This window comes from Salvia hispanica, chromosome 2, assembly GCF_023119035.1.
Source record: "Salvia hispanica cultivar TCC Black 2014 chromosome 2, UniMelb_Shisp_WGS_1.0, whole genome shotgun sequence".
In the NCBI taxonomy this organism is placed as follows: Eukaryota; Viridiplantae; Streptophyta; class Magnoliopsida; order Lamiales; family Lamiaceae; genus Salvia; species Salvia hispanica.
In genome coordinates this window covers 14453158-14478849 of record NC_062966.1, presented here as the reverse complement: position 1 = coordinate 14478849, position 25692 = coordinate 14453158, and the positions used below count along the sequence as shown (strand labels likewise).

At 36.7% G+C, this 25692-nt stretch overlaps 4 protein-coding genes and 1 pseudogene across 4 annotated transcripts; 3 read left to right on the top strand and 2 right to left on the bottom strand.

Moving 5' to 3' along the window:
* Positions 1 to 1942: 1942 nt before the first annotated feature.
* On the bottom strand, positions 1943 to 3458 carry LOC125206335 (protein ANTAGONIST OF LIKE HETEROCHROMATIN PROTEIN 1-like). Its single transcript, XM_048105604.1, has 3 exons — positions 2925 to 3458; positions 2620 to 2845; positions 1943 to 2526 (listed from the first exon to the last, which is right to left on the bottom strand). Exons 1-3 carry the CDS (start codon positions 3456 to 3458, stop codon positions 2075 to 2077), a joined length of 1212 nt encoding a protein of 403 aa, XP_047961561.1. The 3' UTR covers positions 1943 to 2074.
* Positions 3459 to 5315: 1857 nt separating this feature from the next.
* On the top strand, positions 5316 to 11480 carry LOC125206334 (annotated as a pseudogene).
* A 284-nt stretch (positions 11481 to 11764) lies between these two features.
* Positions 11765 to 17389, top strand: LOC125205053 (DNA replication licensing factor MCM7-like). The gene is made up of 15 exons (XM_048103852.1): positions 11765 to 12130; positions 12211 to 12278; positions 12372 to 12431; positions 12533 to 12756; positions 13083 to 13260; positions 13348 to 13470; positions 13553 to 13642; positions 14121 to 14263; positions 14850 to 15027; positions 15193 to 15384; positions 15464 to 15636; positions 15797 to 16000; positions 16227 to 16392; positions 16613 to 16834; positions 17116 to 17389. Exons 1-15 carry the CDS (start codon positions 12100 to 12102, stop codon positions 17218 to 17220), a joined length of 2157 nt encoding a protein of 718 aa, XP_047959809.1. The 5' UTR covers positions 11765 to 12099; the 3' UTR covers positions 17221 to 17389.
* Positions 17390 to 17694: 305 nt separating this feature from the next.
* LOC125208264 lies at positions 17695 to 19417 on the bottom strand. The gene is made up of 7 exons (XM_048107847.1): positions 19241 to 19417; positions 19096 to 19167; positions 18665 to 18735; positions 18354 to 18471; positions 18213 to 18293; positions 18033 to 18137; positions 17695 to 17957 (listed from the first exon to the last, which is right to left on the bottom strand). Exons 1-7 carry the CDS (start codon positions 19358 to 19360, stop codon positions 17877 to 17879), a joined length of 648 nt encoding a protein of 215 aa, XP_047963804.1. The 5' UTR covers positions 19361 to 19417; the 3' UTR covers positions 17695 to 17876.
* Positions 19418 to 23414: 3997 nt separating this feature from the next.
* On the top strand, positions 23415 to 25321 carry LOC125207365 (GTP-binding protein SAR1A-like). Its single transcript, XM_048106666.1, has 3 exons — positions 23415 to 23657; positions 23752 to 23883; positions 24830 to 25321. Exons 1-3 carry the CDS (start codon positions 23529 to 23531, stop codon positions 25148 to 25150), a joined length of 582 nt encoding a protein of 193 aa, XP_047962623.1. The 5' UTR covers positions 23415 to 23528; the 3' UTR covers positions 25151 to 25321.
* The last annotated feature ends 371 nt before the right edge of the window (positions 25322 to 25692 follow it).

Below are 25692 nucleotides of genomic sequence, written 5' to 3'. Positions count from 1 at the left end.
CAGAGACTTCAAATGCGATTTTTGGGGCACCAACCAATAGGGGAGTTGGAGGCGCATGAACTAGTGTGTGGGGACTTGGTCGACGGTCCAACTTGGGGATCCCCAAATGTGGTTGGTTTCGGTAGGGTTCGTGACATTCGAACATGAGTCGGCAGATGGCCTGCATTCACAAGATCAATGAAGTATGTCCCACTGTCCGTTGAAGACTCCCTATCTGTGGGCATATCCTCTTCATCGAAGAGTTTGCGCTTCACATTTGGCCTCCGGAACACAGCTGGAGAGTTCACCTCTTCGTCGTTGTCATCCATCTCCACAGCCACATTGTCCGAAGAGATGATTTTCATGGTGTTATCTGAGATTTCAATGACCTCCACGTCCCCCTCCACCTTGACGTCGTCAATCCCGAATAAACACACAAGTGAGGGGTAGATAGGTTCATCGTGGTAGTAATACGCTCCAGCGAACTTGTTTTTCTGTTGTATGGGAGCTCAAAATTTAGCAGCTGAAGTGAACATAACAAGAAGTACCTAAAAGTTTATTAACTGTGCAAGTTTCATTGTGAAGAATCATACCTTTATTATCTTATGCCACAATTCATCCGAAGCACGGACATACTTGTTATCCACGTCCCAATGCGCACCTTTCTCGTTGATAATAGCCTTGAAGGTCTTGAACCGGGTGTGTAGGAGGTCCACACGCTCATGAAGTTCAGACTCAGAGAAGAACACACCCTCAAACTGCTTGATTTGCCGTTGAGCTGTGAGAACGAACCAACTTGGGAAGTGATTGAGAGTCCACTGTGTCTCTGACTTCAGCTTGACGAGGCAGTTCACCAGCGTGGTGTCGCATTCGGCTGACCATTTTCCCTTGTACATAAACGCAGCTGGCCCGGGGAGGTTAAGATCCATCTCGGAGTTCTTGAATGAAGATTTTTGGGTATGTGATTATTGTTTACAATGGAGATGGTAATATAGTGGTGTGAGGATGGTCAATAAATATTGTGATAGCTTTCCACTTACCCATGCTTAGTAGCTTTCCACTTACCCATGCTTAGGTTTTCCAACTGGATATTAATGTGATAACAAGACCGATCACAACCAACCTCTGTAGTTGATGTCACACCAAATCAAAAGATGAGTAATATAAGAAGATATGCTTCCTATTCTAGCTCTTGGGGGAGTTGTGATCTTAAATGAGTGAGTGATGTTTCACACATTCCAGCACACAAATTAAATTACTCTCACCAAACCAATCCAAGTACAGTAACTAATAAATAAGCTTTTTCTCCAAAATCTACACAAACAATCTCGAAAGGGAATGACTGATTTTTTTGTTTTACTTGGGAATTTTATGTATTTTAGCCATTACAACATAACGATTTAATGCTCTGTGTATATAGAGAAGAGTGTAAGTTATGATATACAAAAGTACCACACAATTTAATACATAAGGATTCAATTACATAGTTGTTCTAAGTTTGCAAAAAGGGGCTAATACTACCACCAAATCAAATTATTGAATTTTATATTACAACGACTTCCCGATCAAGATACACAAGGCGACTAGCAGCAGACCGAGCAGCCCTAGCAACAAATTAACCTTAGTTTCAGTGGTTGAGTTCGATGCACAACAATGCGAACATGTCCCATTCGAGTATGAGTTGTCCCTCACAGCAGTCGGACGACTCTCTCGGACTTCATTTGCTATTTCCTGGCTGATATGCCACTTCTTTTCGGAGTAGTATTCATCATACCACATGAACGACATGGGATGATTCCCTTTGGTGGGGCATCTTAAGTACCACCTCCCAGCATTTATTGCATACTTCCCCGCTTTCAGTAGCTCCATCTTGCCCTCCCCGCAGCAGCATTCAGGGATTACGCCGGCTTGATACATTATGCTGCAAGATGGGTTGATAAATAAGTTATAATAATGCATAAAGTTACAGCAAATGAGACACAAGCTCAATCATAATACATTTCAGCTAAATCAAAGTCAGTCAGGTTCCAAATCAAATCCTTCAAACATAGAGGGGCACAAACATGCATAATTCTACCAAAACAAACAAAATTGACTATCGGCTATTCCACATATTCATTGCTATGGCATCCCGCATCTGTGTCCATTCCGGCGATGGCTCGACATAGTCAATGTATTCTCGTGCAACATGTTCTTCTTCAGTGGTGTGCAGCGTGTGATCACCGTCTAGTTCTAGTTCAATTGGGTCAGTTGCCATTTCTCGACGAATAAAGTTGTGCAGCAAAAAACATGCCATTATCAATCGGATTTGAGTGCGGATGGGGTAGTATGATGCACTTCGAAGAATACCCCACCGCATTTTTAGGACTGCAAAAGCACGCTCTATTATGTTACGAGCCTTAGTGTGGCGCATGTTAAATAATTCCTTCGGATTTTGTGGAGTATCTGCGCCCGGACCCCATTCCTTGAGATGATACCGGACACCCCTATACGGCGTCAGGAAACCATTGCTATTAGCATACCCATTATCACACAAATAATAACAACCTGCGATGCATCCAAACCAAAACTGTTTGTTAAATACCTCCTAAGAATTAAAAACGCTTTAATAGAGCAACTGTTTTCCGATATAATCATGACCTTGAGGGACCTTGAAGCCATCTTCTTTTGAAACAGCGTCTTTGAGGACACGTGAGTCAGCCGCTGAACCTTCCCATCCCGGCAACAAATACACGAATTGCATTTGCCGGTCACAAACCGCTAGGGTATTTGTAGCAACATGCCCTTTTCGCGTCCGATACCGTGGTTTGTCCTCATTGCTCACCAAAACATCGATATGCGTCCCGTCTAATGCACCAAGGCAACCCTGAGAAACAAGTTTTTGATTAAAACATAGACTCTGATTTCACATTTGAGAAGATGAATATATTAACAAATTCAATTACCTCGAACCACCTCCATCTGTTGTCTGCGCATTCGGCTGTTACTGGTGTGGGTTTCTTTAGCAACACATCATGTAAGCTCAAAAGGGCACAAAGTACCTTTTGCATATAATATGATACTGTTGCACCTGAGCGCCTAAACCTGAATTTTACTACGCGATTTTTATTGTGGTGTGCCAAAACCCCAAGGAATATTGCTACCTGTTCCTCAACGGGGAGGGACTTCCCAGTTATGAGCCCACCCCTTTGTGACAGAATTTGACAAAGTTTACCGAAGGTATTTGTGTCCATACGTAGATTAGCTATACAATCTGCATTTGAAAGTTTAACTAGACGATCTAGGTGTTTCATCTGATCTGGAATTTTCTTTAGCAAACTGAAACGTATGGCGTGGTCTAAAATTTTCCTTTTGGCCGAGTTGCTGCGCGCAGTCATATACCTTTGCACAAGTAGATGGGTCTCTGCCCGGTAAACGAGCATAATGTCTTCCATCATCATCATCAAGAATGCATACTTAGCAGCACTTGACGTCGCCATTGTTTGTAATTAAATCTATATACGACTGATTAAATTAACACCATGTATACGAAAACAAATCCAAAGTCTGCAGTTGTGCTAAATTATACCCAACAAATACTATGAATTCAACTGCTCCAAAAAAAACATCGAGGCACAAGAGTAAATTAGTCTATCCGGAACGTGGTGGGTGAAACAAACAAATCAAATACGGGAAAACATCTTCACACAGAGTAGCCATGTATATTCATACAAATAAGGTTTGCAGATGTGGACAAAACATAAATCAATTTCGATCGTTAATAGCCATTACCTGGTTAATTTCAAACTTTTCACCCACACGGTTGCACCAAACACTTCAGCCCCGAAGAAATGGACACGGTTCACCGTTTCGCCAGCAAGGTCTTCCCTGCAAAAACAATGGGAGATACTCAATCTCAGATCCCATTTGTAACCGCTGACACCGCACGAGTAATGGAACTATTGATGTATACGATTACCTAATGATGTTGGCAAATTATTGAGGTCAATTAAACGCCCACGGAGGTGGTGTAGTGGTTCTCTGCAGAAAAATTGGGTTGATGTCGATGCTCTAGGGTTCCTGATGCAAGAGGGGGGAAAATGAAAAATGAGGAAAGAGAGAGAAGAGGGAAGTGAAAATGTTAGGGTCAACTTCGTAAAAGTGCTTTCATTTCTGAGTGGGATTCCCAATGCTGTTTCAAATCTTGAGAGCCTTCAGAGAATTGATTTCTCTAAAAACTGAAGTGAACAGTGCGGGCTTTCCATTTTGGATCGGGCTGAACAGAAATAAAACTTAAACACTAAACGGTCATATTTGTATGGAAAAGAGCCCATTTCTCGGTATATCCGGAACACTGAACACGCCCTTAACGAACAGACCAAAAAGGAAACTAGTAACAAGTAATGACAACGGAGAGAGTATTAGTTTTACATAACCTCCATAGGACAATTGAGAAAATTAGAATGTTATAATTGAGTTTCAAAATTATGGAATGAGCTTAAATTCAACAAAAAATTTTAATTAATAAGTCCCTAAATCAATAAGCTCTAATTATGATTTAAATTATAATCTATTAATATTACATTACTTTATAATATAAAATGATAAAAGTTTAATAACTAAAAATGAATATTATAAAACACGAACATGCTCGTGCACCTTTATATCAATAATGGTAATTGATAACATATATACCTATTTTACCGCAGCATGTAATATATATATAAGCTTAATAGGTATAGGAAAAAGAAAAGAAAAAGGAATGCAATATTTGTATCAATACGACGCCGTTAAATACCACAGCATCCCCTGCTGTGTTCCCAACCACATTAGGGGATCCATTCCCAATATGCATACACTGATGTGTAATACTTTCTCTGTTCCGCTTTAGCAGTTCCATTGACTCTTCTGTCTTTTTTTTGTAAAAATGATAAAAAATAGTTAAAGAGGAGAAATAGTAAATTAAGAGAGAGAATAATATAGAGTCTTATCTACATTATTGTCTCTCTTACTTTACCATTTCTCCATTTTAATTATTTTTTATTATTTTTACAGAAAAATGGCAGAAAAATTAATGAGACTGTTAAAGCGGGACGGAGGGAGTATGTCCGAACTTTTGTCTAATATTTTAATAGGATATGTATTTACTACATACATATGTGTATGTTATTTTATTTATACGTATAGTATATATTAATTTGTTAAATTATGTAATAGGACACTTTTTCAAGTTGATATATATGGATTGGAACTAGGACACGTGTAAAAGAAAAAGAAAGGAGGTGGCACTGTCGTCTCACGCAATTGACGTGTGTAATGTATAGGTAATAAGTAAGGATGAATAAGTTTATGTTATTGATGGTAATATAAAAAGAAAAAAAATGATATTAAATATAGGATGAATATTAGAGAAGAAGTAGGGAAAATAATATTGTGGAGGGAGCGAAAGAAACGAGCTCGGAAAGAAAAGAAAATAAAGAAGGTTTGACGAGTAAGCAGAAGCAAAATAAACTTGGGAATTATGAGTTGCAGAATGGGAAGAGGAATTTGAAGTTCAGATATATTATCTATCTTTATTAGGTAGGTGTGTACAAATCATACTTTTAAATATTAGCGTATGTTATGTTGTTGATTGCCATATGTTTGTTTGGAGTGAATACTTGAAATATATGATGTGAATATGATATTGATTTTGGTACAATGAATATGTGATTAATGCAATAGAGTATATTTTATATAAGTCATTGGAACTATTTACATCATTGGATAAAAAATGATATGTGACGGTCTTGCCTGAGTATGATATACAATGACAATAGACCTACGGGTCAAAGCAAAGAGCAAATAGGGATCTTTGTGGAAAGGTCAGTACAGAGTAAAGAGGAACCTTCATGGAAATGTCAATACAAAGAGAGGCATTCGTGGAAATGTCAAATAAATAAAAAGGACCCGCGGGTCGTATACAATGGACATCCTGAGCAGATACCAGACTTGATCCGTCACATAATAATAATAAGGAACAAAGAGGCATACATATGGATATGAAATTGTTTATGATATATGTTGTATATTGTGTACGATTATATTTATTGTTTTGTAAGAAAATGAAGAAAGAGTTAAGCAAGAGAAAGGAAAAAATATAGATGTTATTGTTTCTATTTTAGGAAATGATTTTTTTATGGGACATAGAGAATATTAATAATTATAAATGTATACGTCAGAGAGGTTGGGGTGTGACAATTCTATCACTTACTTTACTCTTTTTCTCTCTCCTAATTTCTTCATATATTATATCTATTTTATTTTCATATAACACAATTTCTCAAAAGTATTCATAAAGATAATGTTTCTTATTTTTATCAATATATATTGATAGTGTTGCATTATATCACTGAAGTGTGATTGCTTTGTCTGTATTAGACATTTTAAAGTGGTTTAATTAATATTTTTTAAAATTATTTTTATATTTGTATTAGACATTTTAAAGTGGTTTAATTAATATTTTTTAAAATTATTTTTATATTTATCTAATATACTGTTATTGTATATTTCTTATTTCAATTATCTGATTTATACTCTTTGATCTTTACTTACATATATTTTCTTTATTTGTATATCTTATTCTAATTAACTCATACTATTTGGACATTAGTTACCCATCTTCTTTTTATCATTAATTTTATTACTTTTACTCCGCTTAGATCATTAATTAAAATTGTATAAATATTACATTCATTAAGGAGTAATAAATTATTCATTTAGAGTGAGACAGGATAAGTTCTTAATTTTTTTTATATAGTATTTATTATATTTTGTATTCATTATTTTAAACTCTTATGTCTCGTATATAGCACGGATGTTAATACTTCCAAATCTCTCTCTCTATTAGTTGCATTTGCAGAAATCAAAAGAAGAAAGAAATTGCAGAAAGCAGCAGCTGAACTGTGAGATAAAAATGGAGGTGGAAGGAGCACTGCTGATGGACGACAAGGCGAAACGAATGAGGGATCTTCTCTCCAGTTTCTATGCTCCCGATCAATCGTCTTCGGGATCTTCCAGATTCGCCACGCTCGATACAATCAACACCACTTCGTTCGACGCGGATCAGTACATGAATCTCCTCGTACGTCTCTTGAATTACTTTGTCGATCCAAATTGGCGATAAACAATTTAGTTGCGTGCTGTTTATGGAATTGTTGCATTAGGTGTCATGGCCTGACCATCCCCTGTGCTCTTTGGTTTCATTATGTTCATTGTGTTGTAATTTTAACTATGCAGTATTATGAATGACGGTTAATTGAGGAAATATAGTGGACTTAAGTTGCTGGTGGCTGAATTATATAGTAGTATGATGTTTTGGGACATGAAGTGCTATGCGAATTGGTTATCTCAAACTTTGATGGAGGAACACAATTCTGTATGGTTAAAAGTTTAATAATGACCATAGGATTCGTGCTGTGCCCTGCTGCTACAGTTTAATCCTGCATTCAATTTCTTCAACTGAGCTTCTGCCCTGTAGTTTTATATAAGTTGGAAATATTACATGATACCTTGATCGTTGGTTGAATGATACTCCGTTAATATGAAATGTACTGTATTTAGCATCTGTTCCGAGTGAGAAACATTTATGTATCAATTGGCAAGAGCTTTAGCCTTTATTGTCCCGGGGGAAGGCACTCTTATTTAGCTAATCCTCGATCAGTTCTTCCATTTTCGTCGCTTCCAAATGTCTCCCTGATGTAAAAAGGAAGAAAGAAAAGTAAGGAACGATCTGGATTGCTTATCTCATTTTTCCAATGTAGAACTTTATGGTAGGTGTATATTTTGGGTTTTTTGCTCACTAACTGATAAGGAACCTGCTTTCATGAATACGCTAAAATATGGAGGCTCTCATCTATGCATGTTGTTTCCCTTAAGTTATAAATAGTGTTACTGATTATGTAGGTGCAAAAGTCAAGGATGGTCTTCTTCAGAAGCATGTGGAAATGGCTGCAGAGATAAAAAGTCTAGACACTGACTCTCAAACGTTGGTGTATGGGAACTACAACAGATTCATCAGTGCATCAGATACAATAAAGAAGTAACTTTTCTTATTTCAGTCTCAGTCAAATACTATATAGTAACACGTGTACTTTGGCTGCATAAATCTGCTATTATAATATGTGTCATGCTTGCATTTCTCAGTTGTTTTATTCATTTGTGAACATCTGTCATGCTAAACCATGGCACAACTTTCTTCATTTGTGTTAAGTTATATTGAACTTTTTTTTTAACTTTACCTGCGTGATAATCCCTGTCAGTCAACCTAATCCTTTCCCTGATTCTAGGATGAAAAATTACATTGTTGGCATGGAGACAAACATGGGTTAGCTTCTGGACAAGGTTTTGGTTTAGTTTCTTTTTGGTTACTGTTACATTTTAATTTCAATATAGCGGTATGTTGAAAAGAAGATCAGTAACAAGAAAATTCATGGTATGAGTCATCTTTACAATTTAATCAGGTATTTATTTATGCATCAATAATTTTTGTAGCAATGCCAATAACGAACTTTTAATTTGTTGCACATCCATTCATGCTCCATGCTTCGGCAGAATTAGACTGAAACTAAGCCTCTCTCTCTCTCTCTCACACACACACGAAAACATGGCATCTGAACTGGTGCTACATCAAGATTAATAGGTGTCTAGTCCTGGTTTAGTTTCATTTAATTTTGTCAAATTTAGAGGCTAACAAAGAATTTCAACTGATTGGAAGTTTGTTCAGTTATTGCCAGAATTAGGAAAATATGATTAAAATTAGCCTCATGTGGTGAAATTTTCTGCAATTTGCCCAAAAATATATCACAGCTTCACTCAATTTTGCAGATAACATCTGTACAGTCTAGGAGTGATGGGGCCAATACATCTCTTTTCGAAAAGAGAGAACATATAGAGAAGTTGCACTACACACGCAATCTGCTTCGAAAAGTTCAGGTACTAGAGTTGTAATTTCTCACGTACCATGTGTAATTGGTTGGTCATGCATATATTACAAAACTGTCAAATTCTGTTGTTAGAGCAGTTTATTTATGATCTACCTACAAGACTTCAGAAGTGTGAGAACTATGCTGAAGCAGTAAAGTTTTATACAGGAAGGTCTTTTGCTTCCATCGTCTCTTGAGCCTTTTATCTGTCAATCTTTATACATTTGCAATCTGAATCATCTCTCCCGGCGGTGTATCGGGGCGAGTCTCAGTAGGGATCGGTAGTGGCTGTAGACGGCTGGTGCCTACAGTGACCTTCGGCTCGTCTGAATCCTCCATCTCTGAAGAAGAAATGGGGGCCTTGCCCCTCCTCCGCCTCTCTGCTGCTGCTGCCCGTAGCTCTCTAGCCTCAGAATCAGTCGCCTCTGCTCCCACTAGGCTCGGTGCTGGGGAGGAGCTGACGAGGTAGAGGTCATCCTCATCCGCAGGGTGACGAGATGGCCCTGCCTCGAACTCTCCGCGAGCCCGACGTCCCACTGGAGAAGACGACGGAAATGGGAAAAGCATCTCAGGCCGAGGGGAAACTGGCTGTGCAGCTACTGGCTCGGGCTGTGGAACAGGCGGCAGGGGAACTCCAGGGGCCACACATGCAAGATCGCCCGGGCGTATATAAGGACCTCTCGGTGCCTGACCGTGCAGGATGAAACATACGTGGAGCTCCCCGATGAACTCAGGAAAATCTCCTATAACATCAAAGAACGGTGGCTTAGGGAATAGATAATAGCAAGATATGTCAAGGGCGAAGCCAACCCAATCAGAGGGCAGAAGCCTAATGAGTCGCTAGATGCCGTCGAAGTGAGAGACTCCGACATAGTGTGCCCTCTCCCAGAGCCATCTGAAATGAGCCATGAACAACCCCAAGTCATCTACTTCGAACATCACGAAGGTAATGTACTCGAAGATGATGTCGAGATCGTAGGGTATACCATCTACAAAGAGCGTGTGTCAATCAGATCCTCGTATCCTCATACATAAATATGCGTATAAAGCGTAAGAAAGTAAACTTGATGTGATGCATATGCTAAGTCGCCCCTAGAGGTCTACTTTCTCTATGTTATAATCAGGCAAGGCCCTCATTTCCGGACGTCAGGCTCGCTGAGAGTTCGAGGCAGGGCCATCTCGTCCCCCTGCGGATGAGGATGACCTCTACCTCGTCAGCTCCTCCCCAGCACCGAGCCTAGCAGTAGCAGAGGCGACTGATTCTGAGGCTAGGGAGCTACGGGCAGCAGCTACAGAGAGGTGGAGGAGGGGCAAGGCCCCCATTTCTTCTTCAGAGATGGAGGATTCAGATGAGCCGAAGGTCACATTAGGCACCAGCCGTCTACAGCCACACCGATCCCTACTGAGACTCGCCACGATACACCGATGATTCTTCCCAGTCGCCAGGAGCCCACACCCTGGGAGCATAGGCCTCACTCAGACGAGCCGAAGGTCACTGTAAAGGAAATTCTGCCTGAAGGCCTCACTCACAAGCATCGTCGTAACAATAGCAACGGAAGCGCTACTTCATCACGCAGCAATCCTCTGAGGGATGATAAGCTAAGCAGGTCAAATGCTCAGAAGGCTAGAAGCCAGCTTGTGGAGAGCCATCTAGCAAAATTGTTTAAGCAGAAGATGGAGATCTTCACAAAAGTTGAGCACACGCAGGTTGGGACACACTTGGCATGAGATCTGGAAGGCTTTGGTGAATAACTGATCTAAGATATATTGATATTTACTTATAATTTGCAGGAATCTGTGGTAATAACGGTAGTTAAACTTTCCTTGAGTTTGTCAGGCTCCAAACCTTTAACCGAAGCGGATTTCAGCAGATTCAATCGGACATTCACTTTTGAAGACTACATTGAAGGATATTACTGAAGATGAAGCTATTGATTTCTTGTTAGATGAGGTAAGTAGCACCATTGCCAAGGCTCTTAAGTTCAAAGTGCGTTGTTACTCTCTATCATTGTGAATTTCTCATGGAAATGGCTGGAGTTCTCAATGAAGAGTCAGTTAGTTATTGTGTTTGCAACATAAATTAGAATGTTGATGTGGTGTGTATGAACAGGTGATGGTAAGCAGTGTGCAGAGCGTTGTCTGGATCCAAATCCTCTGGAGCCTCCTGTGGCTGTGATGGACAGACTAGTTCAAGCAAAGCTAGCAAAGACTTCCGAGCAAAATGGAGTTGAAAAGCCAAAGTAGGCAAGTATCATGAGCCCTCTCTTGTAGTTTTTGGTTCTACTACATGAATTATCTCGCGAAACAGTGCTTCGAATTCCAGCTCAACCTTTAACATGCTATGGCTTCTAGAGTTTCTTGATGACCTATTCAGATTTTTTCACATATGGCTATTCCTCGCCGAGTCCATATCAAGATTATAGGTGTGAACAGAGGGAATGGTGTTTGTACCTTAATTAAAAATACAAAATTTGTAAGCCTTTTGGCTCTGTATCTTATCTGAATTCAATGTTATGTAAATCTTTGCTTACAAAATCAACTAATTTGCTGTTTTATTCTCGTCATAGTTCAATATGAGCACTTCGACAGTAATTGGTTGGAATGTAGTAGCAACTAACATGCAAATTCCTATTAATCACTGATGTGTAACATGCGCCCGTTACTGAACACAGAATCACTTGTTGCTAATTATTAAATAACCCGCGAGGACTCTATAAATGATCATTCCCATGTCTACGAAAAATAGTCATATTAGTCTATTTTGGTCTTCAATAAAAAATCATCCATTTTTTATTCATAGAAAAAATTTCATCATTTTTTTATCTCGTATTCATCCACTTTTCTCTTTTACTTCATATTTTATTAGTTGCACGATAAAACTTTCTTGTCCATAAACGAGATCACTTTTCATGGATAGAAATGGGTGTAAATACGTAATGCCTATAGAATAAATTCCCACAAATTGCACCGAACTATAATTTCCAGAAATTCAAGGGCTTCGCAGTGCAATTATTGAAAATGATAATATGGGGACCTAACTGCAATTTGTTTACCTCTCTCTTCCCGCCAAAACCTCCACCCTATATTACTATACCTTCTGCCGCTCGTCATTTTGCCGCCAATATCCAACTGCTGCTCATCGCTCGACCTCTCTCTCTCTCACGCACAATCGAGCATCATGAACGAACTTGACTTCAAGCAAGATAGAGGCAAGCCACCGCCCCCGTCTTTGCATTTTCGTGCGTCTATTTGTTTTGTTTGTTAATTTACATCTTATTCTGAACTGCAGAAATTGCGAAGGATTTCCTTACTAACTTCGTTGATGCAAACGGCGAATCCAAATATATTGACATCCTTGTGAGACTTCACTGCTTCTTTACCGGATTAATAAATTGAAGCTCATTCCTTCCCCTTCTTTAATTGACAGTTTCGTTTTAATCTCTTTCCCAGCAAGATGTAGCTAATCGGAAAACTAAGGTCGTCCAGATTGAGCTTGAAGATCTAGTCAATGTAAAAACTTTATGCTCATCGTATGCTAGTCTCATTAATTTGGGTGTAGTAGTAGCTCGCTCTGACTTAGGGTTTTGTTTTCTGTGGTGAAAAAAAAACAGTATAAGGATTTGGATGAGGAATTTCTGAGGCGCGTCACTGAAAACACGCGACGATATATTGGGATATTTGCCGATGCAATTGATGAGCTGCTTCCGGAACCTACTGAGGTGCTTCCGGATGACGAAGATGATGTTTTCATGACTCAGAGGGTTGTGGAAGGAAATGACTCCGCTGGAGCTTCTGACCCCCAAAAGAAGATGCCTCCTGAAATTAAAAGATTTTAGTAAGTTTTGCTGATTACGTTTGCTTCAAGTAATTTTTAATTTGGTAGCGCTGCTGATTTGTAGTTAATGTAAAAAAAATGCTATGACAGCAGAAAATGGTTTGTTCAATGCAGTAATTGGGAAATTTTTGAGAATGCTATGTTAAGGCCAATTTGCATCTCATGCGTGTTTTTATAGTGTTTTGGTGTCTAGTATCGTCACCAGTTGTTGGTCTAGCTGGTAGACTGGTAGTTATAAATTCCAAAAAAAATTAAAAATGGAGACTTTTACTTGTCTGCTAATTTGTAAGGAAGGTGGAAGTAACATGTTGCCTTTGTTATATCAGCGAAGTATATGTTAAGGCATCTCCAAAAGGGAGGCCTTTCACGATCAGGGAGGTTAAAGCTTCATATATTGGCCAGCTTGTAAGGATATCCGGCATTGTAACACGATGCTCGGATGTCAAACCGCTAATGCAGGTTGCTGTCTACACGTGTGAGGAGTGTGGATTTGAAATCTATCAGGTTTTATCTTAGGTTCCCAATTTTTCTGAATTCTGGTACACCTACGACTTCAGTAAGTTGATGAGCGAATTGTTACATGTGACACAGGAAGTTACTGCTCGAGTATTTATGCCTCTATTCGATTGTGTTTCTGAACAATGCAGAACAAACCATGCAAAAGGGAAGCTCATCCCCCAACTCAGAGCATCAAAGTTTTTGAAGTTTCAGGAGGTCTGCATTTCATTTTGGTTTATGCTCGTTGCTCCTCTGAAGGGATTTCTTCCCCTAAATGTTCTAATATACTACTTTTCAGGCCAAAATTCAAGAGCTAGCTGAACATGTTCCAAAAGGTCACATTCCCCGATCAATGACTATACATTTTAGAGGAGAGCTTACCAGAAAGGTCAGCAAGTGGAGCTTAAAAGCTATTTATATCAGACGTGCATTGTAATAGACTAATAGTAGTAAGCCTGATTTGTGCACATAGTGTACAAGGTTTATCTGTGTGCCATGTGTTTCTTGGGATTTTTTATGACAGCTGTCACAGACATTAGTGCCTAGGTTATTTGAATTCCACATTTTGCATGTAAACTTGGGAAAATATCACAGCTCATGTTCGTTGATGTCTTCTAAAGTGTTACAGAGTTCATATTCATTCTGTGGCATCTTTATTTATGAAATGAAAGACATTAGACAATGGTTCAAAAGCACAACTGTTTAGTTCAAACGTAACTATAAACTGGACCCATTTGGCTGTACAACATCCTTCTTGTCTTTTTTTCTATATTATCCTTCTCTTTAGCTATAATTTTGTTTCAGCTGTGTATTGTTTTTCACCATCTTATTAACCTTTATACTCTATGCTATTTGTAATACTTCAGGTTTCTCCTGGTGATGTTGTAGAGTTATCAGGAATATTTCTTCCGATTCCATATGTTGGGTTTAGGGCAATGCGAGCTGGCTTAATTGCTGATACTTACTTGGAAGCAATGTCCGTCACCCACTTTAAGAAAAAATATGAAGAGTAAGTTTTTGTAGTTTTGCATCAATTCCATAAATTTTCATGTCCTAGTCCAATGTTTTTGTACAGAGTAATTCGCTTGCATGCATGTGCACTGAACGCATTAAAATAAAAATTACTCCACTACACTTCTTAATAGCTTAAGGTTAATAGCCAATAATTTATTTTTATTTGCACGGAAGTAGGTACAGCTAATGCACTCTAATTACAGATTTTTTAAAATTTGAGTTTTTTTTAATAAAATTATGGTTAGTAAAATCCCAAATGGACATTGAAAGGAATAGGCAACCATTATTGAACAGAGATCCTTGTCATGCCACCTCATTCCTTGTCCATGAAATAAGTAACTAGAGCAATTCAATATTCTTTTTATTAATTTTTTTCCCTTGACTCACTCCAGATTCTCGGTTGAATAAGAAACTTGAGGAATCATCTAATTTGAAAACTACTGCTTTACCAGATACGTTACTAATCTTTCTTACCAGTTTGTTCAGAGGAATATTGTGAATTTCCATTTGCCAGTTAAATATCTAGTGAGCACAATAAATAACATGAAAATCTTAACATTGATTTTAATCTTTAAATGCAGCTATGATCTTAGAGGGGAGGAGGAGGAGCAAATTGCTCGATTAGCTGAGGATGGTGATATCTATAACAAACTGTCACGATCATTAGCCCCTGAAATTTTTGGACATGAAGATATTAAGAAGGCACTTCTTCTTCTCCTAGTTGGTGCTCCTCATCGAAAATTGAAAGATGGGATGAAGGTATTACCTGTGTAGATGCACTTTGCACCTACTAATTTCCATTATGTTCCAACTATCCAAGTGGATGTATGTATCTTCTTGTCCCGATCAAAATTTATATAATGTCTGCATATTTTAATGTTATTTTTACTTTATCATGCTTTAATTCCCTCATTTATAATGCAGATTAGAGGAGACCTACACATATGTTTGATGGGTGATCCTGGTGTTGCAAAGAGTCAGCTTCTGAAACACATAATCAATGTTGCACCAAGAGGTGTGTATACAACTGGCAAGGGAAGTAGTGGAGTTGGTCTGACTGCAGCTGTTCAGAAGGATCCAGTGACCAATGAAATGGTTTTGGAAGGCGGAGCTCTGGTGAGTGCTTTTTCATTGAAACCATTTGGTTATCTCTTTCTTTCATTGTACAGTTATACCTAACCACCATATCTACCAGGTACTAGCGGATATGGGTATTTGTGCCATTGATGAGTTTGACAAAATGGAGGAATCTGATCGTACAGCAATACATGAAGTAATGGAACAGCAAACAGTGAGCATTGCTAAAGCTGGAATCACTACATCCTTGAATGCACGGACTGCTGTTCTTGCTGCTGCTAATCCTGCCTGGTACCTGATTTAAACTCAATGCAGCTTGTACTCCGTATTGAATCTATTTAAGTTAGTTCAATAAATGATATGGAACTAATCATTAAGTTTTTTCTAATAGTAGTGAGGTATTCCAGATGTTAACTTCGATGTTTTACAACTCAACTTTCTTTGGTTGCAGGGGTAGATATGATCTAAGGAGATCACCTGCTGAGAATATTAATCTTCCTCCAGCTCTTCTGTCAAGGTTTGATCTTCTGTGGTTGATCTTAGATCGAGCAGATATGGATACTGATCTTGAAATGGCTCGGCATGTTCTCCATGTACACCAAGCAAAAGAATCTCCAGATCTTGGCTTCACTCCTCTTGAGCCATCTCTCCTTAGGTAAGTATGCATTGTAAAAGTGTTACAGTAGCTTCGCTGTTGGAGATGAATCTAATTTCCCCAGTCTAGTATATATGAAAATGAGTTGTGTTAGTTTCTCTCCTGGAGCTAAGGTCTGCAAGCTATGTTATGTGTACATTAGGATGCAAGGTCATCAATGTGTCTGACTCATATCTGTTGGAAGTTATTGCTGTCATGTGTTAACCTAATGTGTTGTGATTATCAGGGCATATATTTCAGCTGCAAGAAAACTGTCTCCTACTGTACCAAGGGAATTAGAAGAATATATAGCTAGTGCATATTCAAGTATCAGGCAGGAAGAAGCTAAATCAAATGCTCCACACACGTATACAACCATCAGAACTCTTCTCAGCATTCTGAGGATATCAGCTGTAAGTTTCTTTATTGACAGCTGAAATATTGTAAGAAGGGGAATCTTTGGAATAGTTTTTCCCATGAGTCAACAATTTGTGCTGCTTTGTGGCTTAAAAAAAATGAAGTTTAGACAATCTTCGTTTCACTATATTTTCAATATAGACCACAAACTTAACACACTTAAATTGCACCTTAGAATAATCTCTAACATGACAGATGGTACTTTTCTATATTCAGGCTCTGGCTAGACTCCGATTCTCTAATTATGTAGCTCAGAGTGATGTGGACGAGGCTCTTAGATTAATGCATATGTCAAAGTTCTCATTGTATTCAGATGACCGCCAACGGTCTGGTCTGGATGCAATATCTGATATTTATTCGATCTTACGTGATGAGGCTGCAAGAGCTAACAAAACAGATGTAAGCTATGCCCATGCCCTCAACTGGATCTCAAGAAAGGTCAGTTTCTGTAATCTAGTAACAAGTACTCTTAGACTTGCCAAATTAGAACAGCAGTAAAAATATCAGGTCCAAGCCACCCCATTTTTATTCTTCATTCTTGACAAGTTGATCTGTGACACCTTTAGTCTGAATGTGACTTCTATAGTACGTGAGTTGATTATAATGGGAACTAGAAATTATGCCTTTCTCTTCTTGGAACTCATACTGCTCGGAATGTTTCAATCATCTGGTATTATATGCTGGATATGTATCTGATTGTTTAAATCCGGTTTAACCAGGGATACAGCGAAGCCCAGCTCAAAGAATGTTTAGAGGAATACGCAGCCTTAAACGTGTGGCAGATCCATCCAAACACCTTTGACATTCGCTTCATCGATGCTTAGTGATATAGTTTGTTATGTATTGCTACAGATAACTGTCTGACTATTGTTGGTCAGAAATGTTATAAACAGTAAGCTTGGCTAGATAGCTATTGTAGATGCCAGAAGTTAATGTTGTGTAGATGCTTGAATTATTTGCTGTTATGTGATCTCTACCTTTATTTTCTAAGAAGTCATTTGATTTTGTGGATGAGGGAGATAAGATTGATAGAACTGAATCAATTGAAAGATGGTTGAATAATAAATTCAGCTTTATTTCAATTAGATTATTCGAATACAGTTGAGCTATCCATAACAAGTTTAACAACTCTGATTAAATATTACGGCATTTGCTTATATTTAAAAAAAATATGACAATTAACTTATTGATGGATATGTAGGACCTATGTGAGTATTAATTTTGCATTCTCCATAAAAGTGAAATCACATGCAGTTTGTTGAGTGCCAGCCAGGTTGTTATAAAGAAAATCAAAAGTGTTTAGGGCTCTAATTAACTTGCATTTCAAGTCCCCTTTTTAAATTTCTGGTAGCCTTTCATTTTCCATATCTATTGCTAACCAACTGATAATAGCAATATAGCATTTTTTCAATATAAGAAAGGTAAACATATTTTCTTTCTTTCCTTCCAATTTTCCTTGTATCAGTATAGCGTTTTTCGTCTATACATTATCATCCCCGTCTATATCTTGCTCATCTTCACTCACTTCATCGCTAGAGCTCAATGGATACGTGCCAGGATTCTGAAACACGGAAACAGAAGATGTCAAAAATATTTATTCGGAAAAAACAATTCTGATTCTGAGATGCAGTTTTACCTGATAATAGCATTGATGGTTGATAATGGTGTTGTGGATTACTTCTGTTAACCAAAATAGCATGTACATTGGAACAATTATGCCTGTGGCCTTAACTAGAAACACCTGCACAAATACCACATTCGTCAGTAACATAAAAACGTAACAGAGAAATCGAGCTTTTATAGCGCAGGTGCTCACAGTAACGACTGAGAACGGGTAGCCTTGTGTTCCTCCACTTATTGTATCAAACAAATTCTTCACCAGAAGCAGAATGGTGAACTGCACGAAACGAAACGGTTAAAAATACATCATAAATATGACATAATAGCAGAGACTTACAACGAGAGCCAACGATCTACGACAAGCAGCAAATGCTGCAACACATCTCCTGCAGTACCCAGGTTCAAATATTCCTTCAATGCTCTCCACTTCGCCGTGGTTTATTGCAACAAACAGACTTCAACAATGAAAACATTTAATGCTCAACAATATTATTGTTATAAATGTAACACTAAATAGGACATAACTGTAAAAGGGGGGAGAGGGAATATTAAAGGCTATCCTTTAAATTCAGGACCTGACTATAAATAAAATAAAAGGTCTATAAAACTGCATTAATGAAATATTGGATGAAATTGAATTGATTGTACCTTATGGTTTCTGCTGTGTGGATTATCTCCTGCTGCTTCTTAGCTGGAGCACTGTAACCATGTTTATATTTCTGGATTTTTTTACCAGAAAAGCAATAATAAGGGGTAAAAAAATGGTAAATGAAAAATATAGTATGCACAACAGCACAAGGCTTCAATTTCAAATTTGACAGCAAATAATGAAAAACTTATAGGAAAGCAACCTAACATGAAATGTAAATAGAAAAGCAAACTATTCATTCCACCTTTCTCTTCTTCAACTTTTGTTTATGCTGGGAAACTCACACACACACAAATTCCCATTGAAAGGTTAACATATAGAGTCAGAATAATTTAAACCCAAATCACCCAAATAAAAGAATGATCTTTGTAGGGCTGATTCCATGATGATCATGATAAATAACAAAAAGAAAAACAAAGATTTTTTTTACCTGTAAGCAAATTTCACAAGTAGTATTGCCCTTTTCATCACACCATCTCTGTATGCAATATCTGTGAGCAAACTGAAAAACACAAACACTGTTAAACCTTAAAAACACAAAGAGAAAAAAAAAAGACTGAGTTTTTAAAGAAAACCTTGAGTGTTCCAGAACAATCACAAGGCGATTCCAAGGTATTGCAGCTTTCCACTTCTTTTTCATGGCAAATTCTACAACATTTGTAGCCATCATCTATCAATAACATAGAACCACTCATCTTTACTTTCAAACTCTTGATTTCACACAGTGTTTGGTGTGTTGTGTACTTAGTTTAGGGGGAGAGTCGTCAACTTAAATATGCAAGGAGAGTAGTGGAGTGAAAAATCCCAAAACTGCCCTTTTTACAAGATTCTCATTAATCATGATTTTTAGTCAAATAATAGAAAATACAGAGTTAGTATCTTCATTTTCTCATGTGCAATTTTATAACCAGTTTTAGTTTTTTTAAAAAAAACTAAATTAATGTGTAGGGTTTGCATCACTGATATCATACCACCACCAATCACTGTATGAGATGCAAAAATATTTAATCATGTTGCAATTTATATGATTGTGTAATTTATTGCTTAAGTAGTTATCATATACATGTCGTGTAAAAATAAAATTTTTCCAAGTGTGTAATGTGTGCATGTGTTGTTGTTTGAATATTATGGCCCCATATGCCTCAGCAAAGGCGTGCTATTTCAAAATCTCGCCCATACTCTGCAAAAAAGCAATGATTCTCCTTAAAGATTAAGAAAAAAAAAGATTAAGAGTGATATGTCAATAATTAATATTGGGTGGGATACTAGTTAATTTGTAGATAAGGGCATCAATGTCACTTTTCAACCTTTCTATCTACATTTAAACTTCGTAGTAGTAGTCACAGGTTGGTTTTTGTGAATTTTATTAATATCAATTTAATATATATGAATTGGGAACTAGAGAGCGATTAAACTAAGAACTTTTTTTAAAATGAGAACTTCAAAACTGGAAATCATACTTACATTAATTCAATAACTTATAATATTAAGTTAGAAACTGATATCCATGAATCATCGAACTAATATTGAGTCACAAATTAATAGTATGCTTTTATGATGTCAACTGATATTAATATTCACTAAATTCTGACTTTTAAGAAAAGTTTTGAAATGAACTTGGGTGACCTAACCTCATAACTTACATTTGATCCAAACTAGATTATCTAAAGAAAGTCATCAATTTTTTTGTACATTCGTAAAAAAAAATTATCAGAAAATCACGAATTTCGGTCAAATGTTTGTTCGTCTTGCAACTTTAAAAATCATACGTAAAAACTATGTATTTTAGTAATATTTTTCTATATCATTACGAAAATCTTATTTTTCTATTTGTAATATGTTGTTGATTTGACTATACATGTTTCAAATTATTAGTGATGACATGATTTTGCTTAAGTATGTTGTGAAAAATGATTAAAATTGATCAACCAAAATAGATTCGTGGAGAATTTTGAGAAAAGTGTTAAAAATTCATTATTTTTACAAATTATTTTTAAAATTGTTAAATAAACCGGAACTTAACCAAAATTGTTAAATAAACCAGATGTTAACCAAAAATCACGATTTTCATGGTAATTTTTCTTTCATAAACTAGCAATTTATAAAATTCACTAGCCAATAAATATAAGAGTGAATTACATAAATGGTACTTAAACTTTCACTTTCGCAAAAAAATGGTACATGATCTTTATTTTATATCGCTTTTGATACCTATAAATCACATCTTTGGTACCTGATGCAATTTTCACCCCAAAATGCCCTCTAAACAAATACATTTTTCCATTTATGCCCTTAAGGTTATTTTAGGCATGCACAAAACTAAGTACCAAAAGTGATATTATAATATCTTCTCTCATTCTTCTCATTCTTTACACTATTATTATTAATCAATATTTATATTATTATTTTGATGTTATAAATTAATAATTAATTTATTTTTTAATATCATTCAAATATACAATACTTAATTATAATTATAATTATATTTAATTACTTTAATAATATTATTGTTATAATACTAAAAACTATTAATTAATAAATAATTATAGTATAATTATTTAAATTATGAAACACATAATATTATATAATAATAATAATAATTATTATTATTATTATTATTTTATATTAAATTAATAACTAATCATATAGTCTTAATAAAAATTTAGAATTGTGAATTGTATTCATAATGATATTAAGAGGTGAATATTTTTAGTTAAGTTTTTCAACTCTAGAATGAGTATAAAATAATTTAATAAAAAATATTTAATGGATTTAATTATTTTAAATAATTTTATTTAGGTGTTTTGTTCTTGATTTATATTATGAATGCAATTAGATGTATGTATAAAACACAAAAAAGAAAGAAAAAAAAGAGAAAAGAAAAAAGAGGAAACATAAACTAAGGAGAAAAAGAAAGAAGAAAGAAAGATAAAATACTATAGTGTGAACTGTATAAAAGGGCCCTAACTTTTCAGTTTGTAACACCGATGACCCCAAACAAAAAAAAATCCCACCATAGGGGTCTAACAAAATATAAAATCACAAACCTTGCATATTTTGCCATTTTCGGACGAAATTGCCCAAATGGCTTGAAGGACAATTTTGTCTAATAACCGCCAACCTGCTCACCCACTCTACATTGACTTGCAGAGCTTCAAATCATACAATGTAAGGGTCATATATCGTATGGCCCTTCAATTATTTTACTAGATTCATCAATAGATCAACTTCATCCAATTTTATCTTAATTTTTCGAATTCATTTTATTAATCTAAATTCTGTAAATAAAAAATCATTCATCTACCAATATCACCAAACACAATTAAAATTCCAACAAATTGAAAAAATTGAAGAATCCCAAATCTACAAATCCAAACAAAGTCGAAGAACACCCATAAATCTGCATTCTCCAACATCATACTCTTTCCCAATCTTCCACTGGTGGTCCATTTCCAACTTAAAAATAAAATGTAATTCCCACTCAAAAATTCCAAAATCAAAATGCAATTCTATCTTCAAACCCACAAACCCACATCCACAAAGTTAAAGTCTGAAAATGGCTGTAGAAGGTAACGAAACCTCTCTCCGCCGCCAATACTCAGTCACGTTGGAGGACCATACCATAATGGTTGGTGGCGGCGAGGTTCAAAAACCCTAGATCCCTAATTGAAAGATGAGGGAGGAGGGAAAGAGAAGAGAGAGTAGAGTGTAAATGGGGGAAAACAAAAACGAAGGGCGGCGGGTGGGGTGAGGTCTGAAGCACAAAGAGGGGCGTCGTCGTCGATCTGTTGCCGGAAATTGAGGAGGAAGAAGGTCGGCGAAGGGATATGTAGAGAGAGAGAAATCGCTGAGAGTTGAGAGAGGATGAGTTGTGATATCTTAATTAAAAATTAAGTGTAATTAAAAATAAGTCTTTTGAGATATATATTTATATAGAGTGAAAAAATATTACTTTAAGTCACATCCTCTTGATGTGTAAGTGTGCTGGTACATGAAGCAGACTGCATGGCAGGGGCGGTGTCAGCATGGTGTCTGTGTTTGACGAGAATGCCCTTTTAGGGGCTGAGGGTATTATGGTCCGAAAAAACCTCATTTTTGATTGTATATTTTGTTAGACCCCTGTAGTGGGATTTTTTTTGTTAGGGTTGACCGGTGTTACGAGCCGAAAAGTTAGGGCCCTTTTTATGCAGTTCACTCAATACAAAAAAGAAAGAAGAAAATGAAGAAAAAGAAAGAAGAAGAAACTAAAAAAGAAAAAAATAATCACATGTTTGGTAGTACTATTTAATTGAAATTTCCAAAAATATCCTCCATAACAAAAATTCACATATTTGGTACCTAGGGTTATTTTTGTCACTGTGTACCAAAAACGATATAAAATAAAGATCAGATACTATTTTCATGCGAAAGTGAAAGATCAGATACCATTTATATAGTTCACTCTGAATATAATTGTAATAATGTGAATTAAATATTTTGGTTAAAAAAATAGGTGTCAATTGATTAGTAATGGAGACCGTTATAATGAAGCCATTGTAGAGATGTTAATAATGCATGTGGTTATGTAAAAAAGAAAAAAAAAATGTAAACTAAAATGGGAAATATTGGATTCAAAACGATTAATACTACTCCATTGGTGAAATAACAACCCGACCCGACCAAGCGATCCAACCAAGTCCAACCCATGAAAGGGACACGTCACACGTGAACCACGTAATTCATATTTATTTAATTAATTGTTTATTTTTATTCATTTCCCCCAAATTGTGAGTCGAGATTACTACCTCTACGGCAGTACCTCCGCCACCGTCGCCACCATCAAATTCTCCGCCTCAATCAAACGAGATCCGCCCCTGATCATCCATGTTTCTGCTGGACTGGTTTTACGGCGTTTTGGCTTCGCTCGGTTTATGGCAGAAGGAAGCTAAGATCTTGTTCCTCGGCCTCGATAATGCCGGCAAAACCACGCTCCTTCACATGCTCAAGGATGAGGTCTTCTTCCTTCCTCCTTTTTTGATTCATTCTTTTCCTCTTTCTATTTTTAGGTTTTTTGGTTCGATTAATTTATCCTTGTCCTTTGATTCAGAGATTAGTGCAACATCAGCCGACGCAATATCCGACCTCGGAGGAGCTCAGTATTGGCAAAATTAAGTTCAAAGCTTTCGATTTAGGAGGTCATCAGATCGCTCGTAGAGTGTGGAAGGACTATTATGCTAAGGTCTATTTGATTCAGTCTGTTTTGCTTATTGTGCTTTTGATGCTAAAGTAGACGGGGCTCGCCATCTTCCAATCAATGAGTAAACGAATTTTTTTAAGGCTTTGCTAGAAATTAGAAGGATTGTCCTAAGGTTTCAGCTGTGTTTTCTGGAATTCATCTAGTCATTTTTTTTAATTTAGAATTACTGATTGTTCGGCTCTGTATTGTGAAATAAGTTCTCTACTTCGGTCACCTGGAACTGTCTATCCCTTGCTTGCTAATAGAGTTGATTATCCCTGATTAAAGATACCCCTGGTATTGGAACTGCTAAGGTTAAGATATTTCTTTTTCTCAATCCCCTGTTATCACAATAGTAAGCTAAAATGATGGAAACACATAATATTCCAATTTAACAGTTATATGCTCTCTGTTCTTTTTAATTTTTACCTTTGGGCTTTTCTGTATGCCATGTGTGTAATTAAAATAGAAATGACTGATGTAAATATAGACATATACCAATTGGCTTCCTGAGATGCTTCTCTTTGCTAAGCTTATATCCTGTAACACCTCAACATGTACAGTGAAAGATATGAAACCAAGACATGTACAGCAGTCGCACTGCTGAGTGCGAAACTAGTTAATGAGATTGGACTATTCATATTTGGTGCAGTCTAATCAATATTAGAACTTAGAAGCCTTGAGTTTTGATGGGGTTGAGGCTCTATTCACTGCTTTGAGATATATAGAGTCAGGAAGTGTGCCATGGGAAACCTATGGATCTACAGTTGTAAGTGAATCTAAATCTTGTTTACTGTATAGGAAAGCACAAACCATTTGACTAGATTACCACGTACGGAAGTGCTAAACTTCATAAAGATTGCTCTCCTCGTCAATATTTGATGATTCAAGCACTTTAAAACCTAAGGCTATTGGTATATAATAACAAACATGTGTTGTGGTCCTGCAGGTTGATGCAGTAGTTTACTTAGTGGATTCCTATGACAAGGAGCGTTTTGCCGAATCTAAGAAAGAACTAGATGCACTACTTTCTGATGAGGCCCTTGTCACTGTCCCATTTCTCATTTTAGGAAACAAGATCGACATACCGTATGCTGCGTCTGAAGATGAGTTGCGTTATCACCTTGGCTTGACTGGTGTAACAACTGGTAAGGGGAAGGTTAATCTTGCAGATTCTAATGTGCGCCCTCTGGAGGTATTCATGTGCAGCATTGTGCGCAAAATGGGTTATGGTGATGGTTTCAAATGGGTTTCTCAATATATTAATTAAGTTTGCCGCCATAAACTCTTCTTTCTTGAAGAAGATGGGAAGAATTGCTCCTCTCCAAAAGGATCGAATATGAAATGGATAGAAGATTTATTTCTTTCTGGTTGGTTTGATTTGATAGTTGTTAAAACTTATACACTGTCCTTCAAATTTGTAAGGTGAAATTCCTCTGCATCTGCTCTGTACAATTCTTATCTGAAATTTGGTTGTGTATGGGGAGTTAATGCTAGATAAATGGAAGTATATCATATCTCTGTGTCTGTTTCTAGATAGTAATGTTGTTTTTCTGTTTGAATCTCTTACTGATACCTCTTGGAAACAACACTCTGCTGAGCTTCCAGTGTCATTCTATTTAGCTGTTGATGGAGTAACCATTGGTATATTAGTGGCCTCCTCCTTATATGTTATAGTAGCTTTTAAGAAGTGTTACTTGTGTCATTAACACTGAGTTGATGTGAGTTTTGAAATTTATGGGGGTTTCAATGACTGGTTATGAAAAAAATGGGATGTATTACCTCTTGCTCTTACAATTGAGTCCCTAGTGG

Excerpts from the sequence above, each read along its gene's own strand:
- LOC125206335 (XM_048105604.1), bottom strand. The coding sequence starts at position 3,458 with ATGGCGACGTCAAGTGCTGCTAAGTATGCATTCTTGATGATGATGATG. Across the intron at positions 2,846-2,924 it reads ACAGATGGAGGTGGTTCGAG|GGTTGCCTTGGTGCATTAGA; the intron begins GTAATTGAATTT and ends CTTGTTTCTCAG. Across the intron at positions 2,527-2,619 it reads TGGCTTCAAGGTCCCTCAAG|GTTGTTATTATTTGTGTGAT; the intron begins GTCATGATTATA and ends GATGCATCGCAG.
- LOC125205053 (XM_048103852.1), top strand. The coding sequence starts at position 12,100 with ATGAACGAACTTGACTTCAAGCAAGATAGAG. Across the intron at positions 12,279-12,371 it reads CCAAATATATTGACATCCTT|CAAGATGTAGCTAATCGGAA; the intron begins GTGAGACTTCAC and ends TCTCTTTCCCAG. Across the intron at positions 16,393-16,612 it reads GCATTCTGAGGATATCAGCT|GCTCTGGCTAGACTCCGATT; the intron begins GTAAGTTTCTTT and ends TTCTATATTCAG.
- LOC125208264 (XM_048107847.1), bottom strand. The coding sequence starts at position 19,360 with ATGAGTGGTTCTATGTTATTGATAGATGATGGCTACAAATGTTGTAGA. Across the intron at positions 18,294-18,353 it reads GTAGATCGTTGGCTCTCGTT|TTCACCATTCTGCTTCTGGT; the intron begins GTAAGTCTCTGC and ends CGTTTCGTGCAG. Across the intron at positions 17,958-18,032 it reads ACCATCAATGCTATTATCAG|AATCCTGGCACGTATCCATT; the intron begins GTAAAACTGCAT and ends TCCGTGTTTCAG.
- LOC125207365 (XM_048106666.1), top strand. The coding sequence starts at position 23,529 with ATGTTTCTGCTGGACTGGTTTTACGGCGTTTTGGCTTCGCTCGGTTTA. Across the intron at positions 23,658-23,751 it reads TTCACATGCTCAAGGATGAG|AGATTAGTGCAACATCAGCC; the intron begins GTCTTCTTCCTT and ends CCTTTGATTCAG. Across the intron at positions 23,884-24,829 it reads GGAAGGACTATTATGCTAAG|GTTGATGCAGTAGTTTACTT; the intron begins GTCTATTTGATT and ends GTGGTCCTGCAG.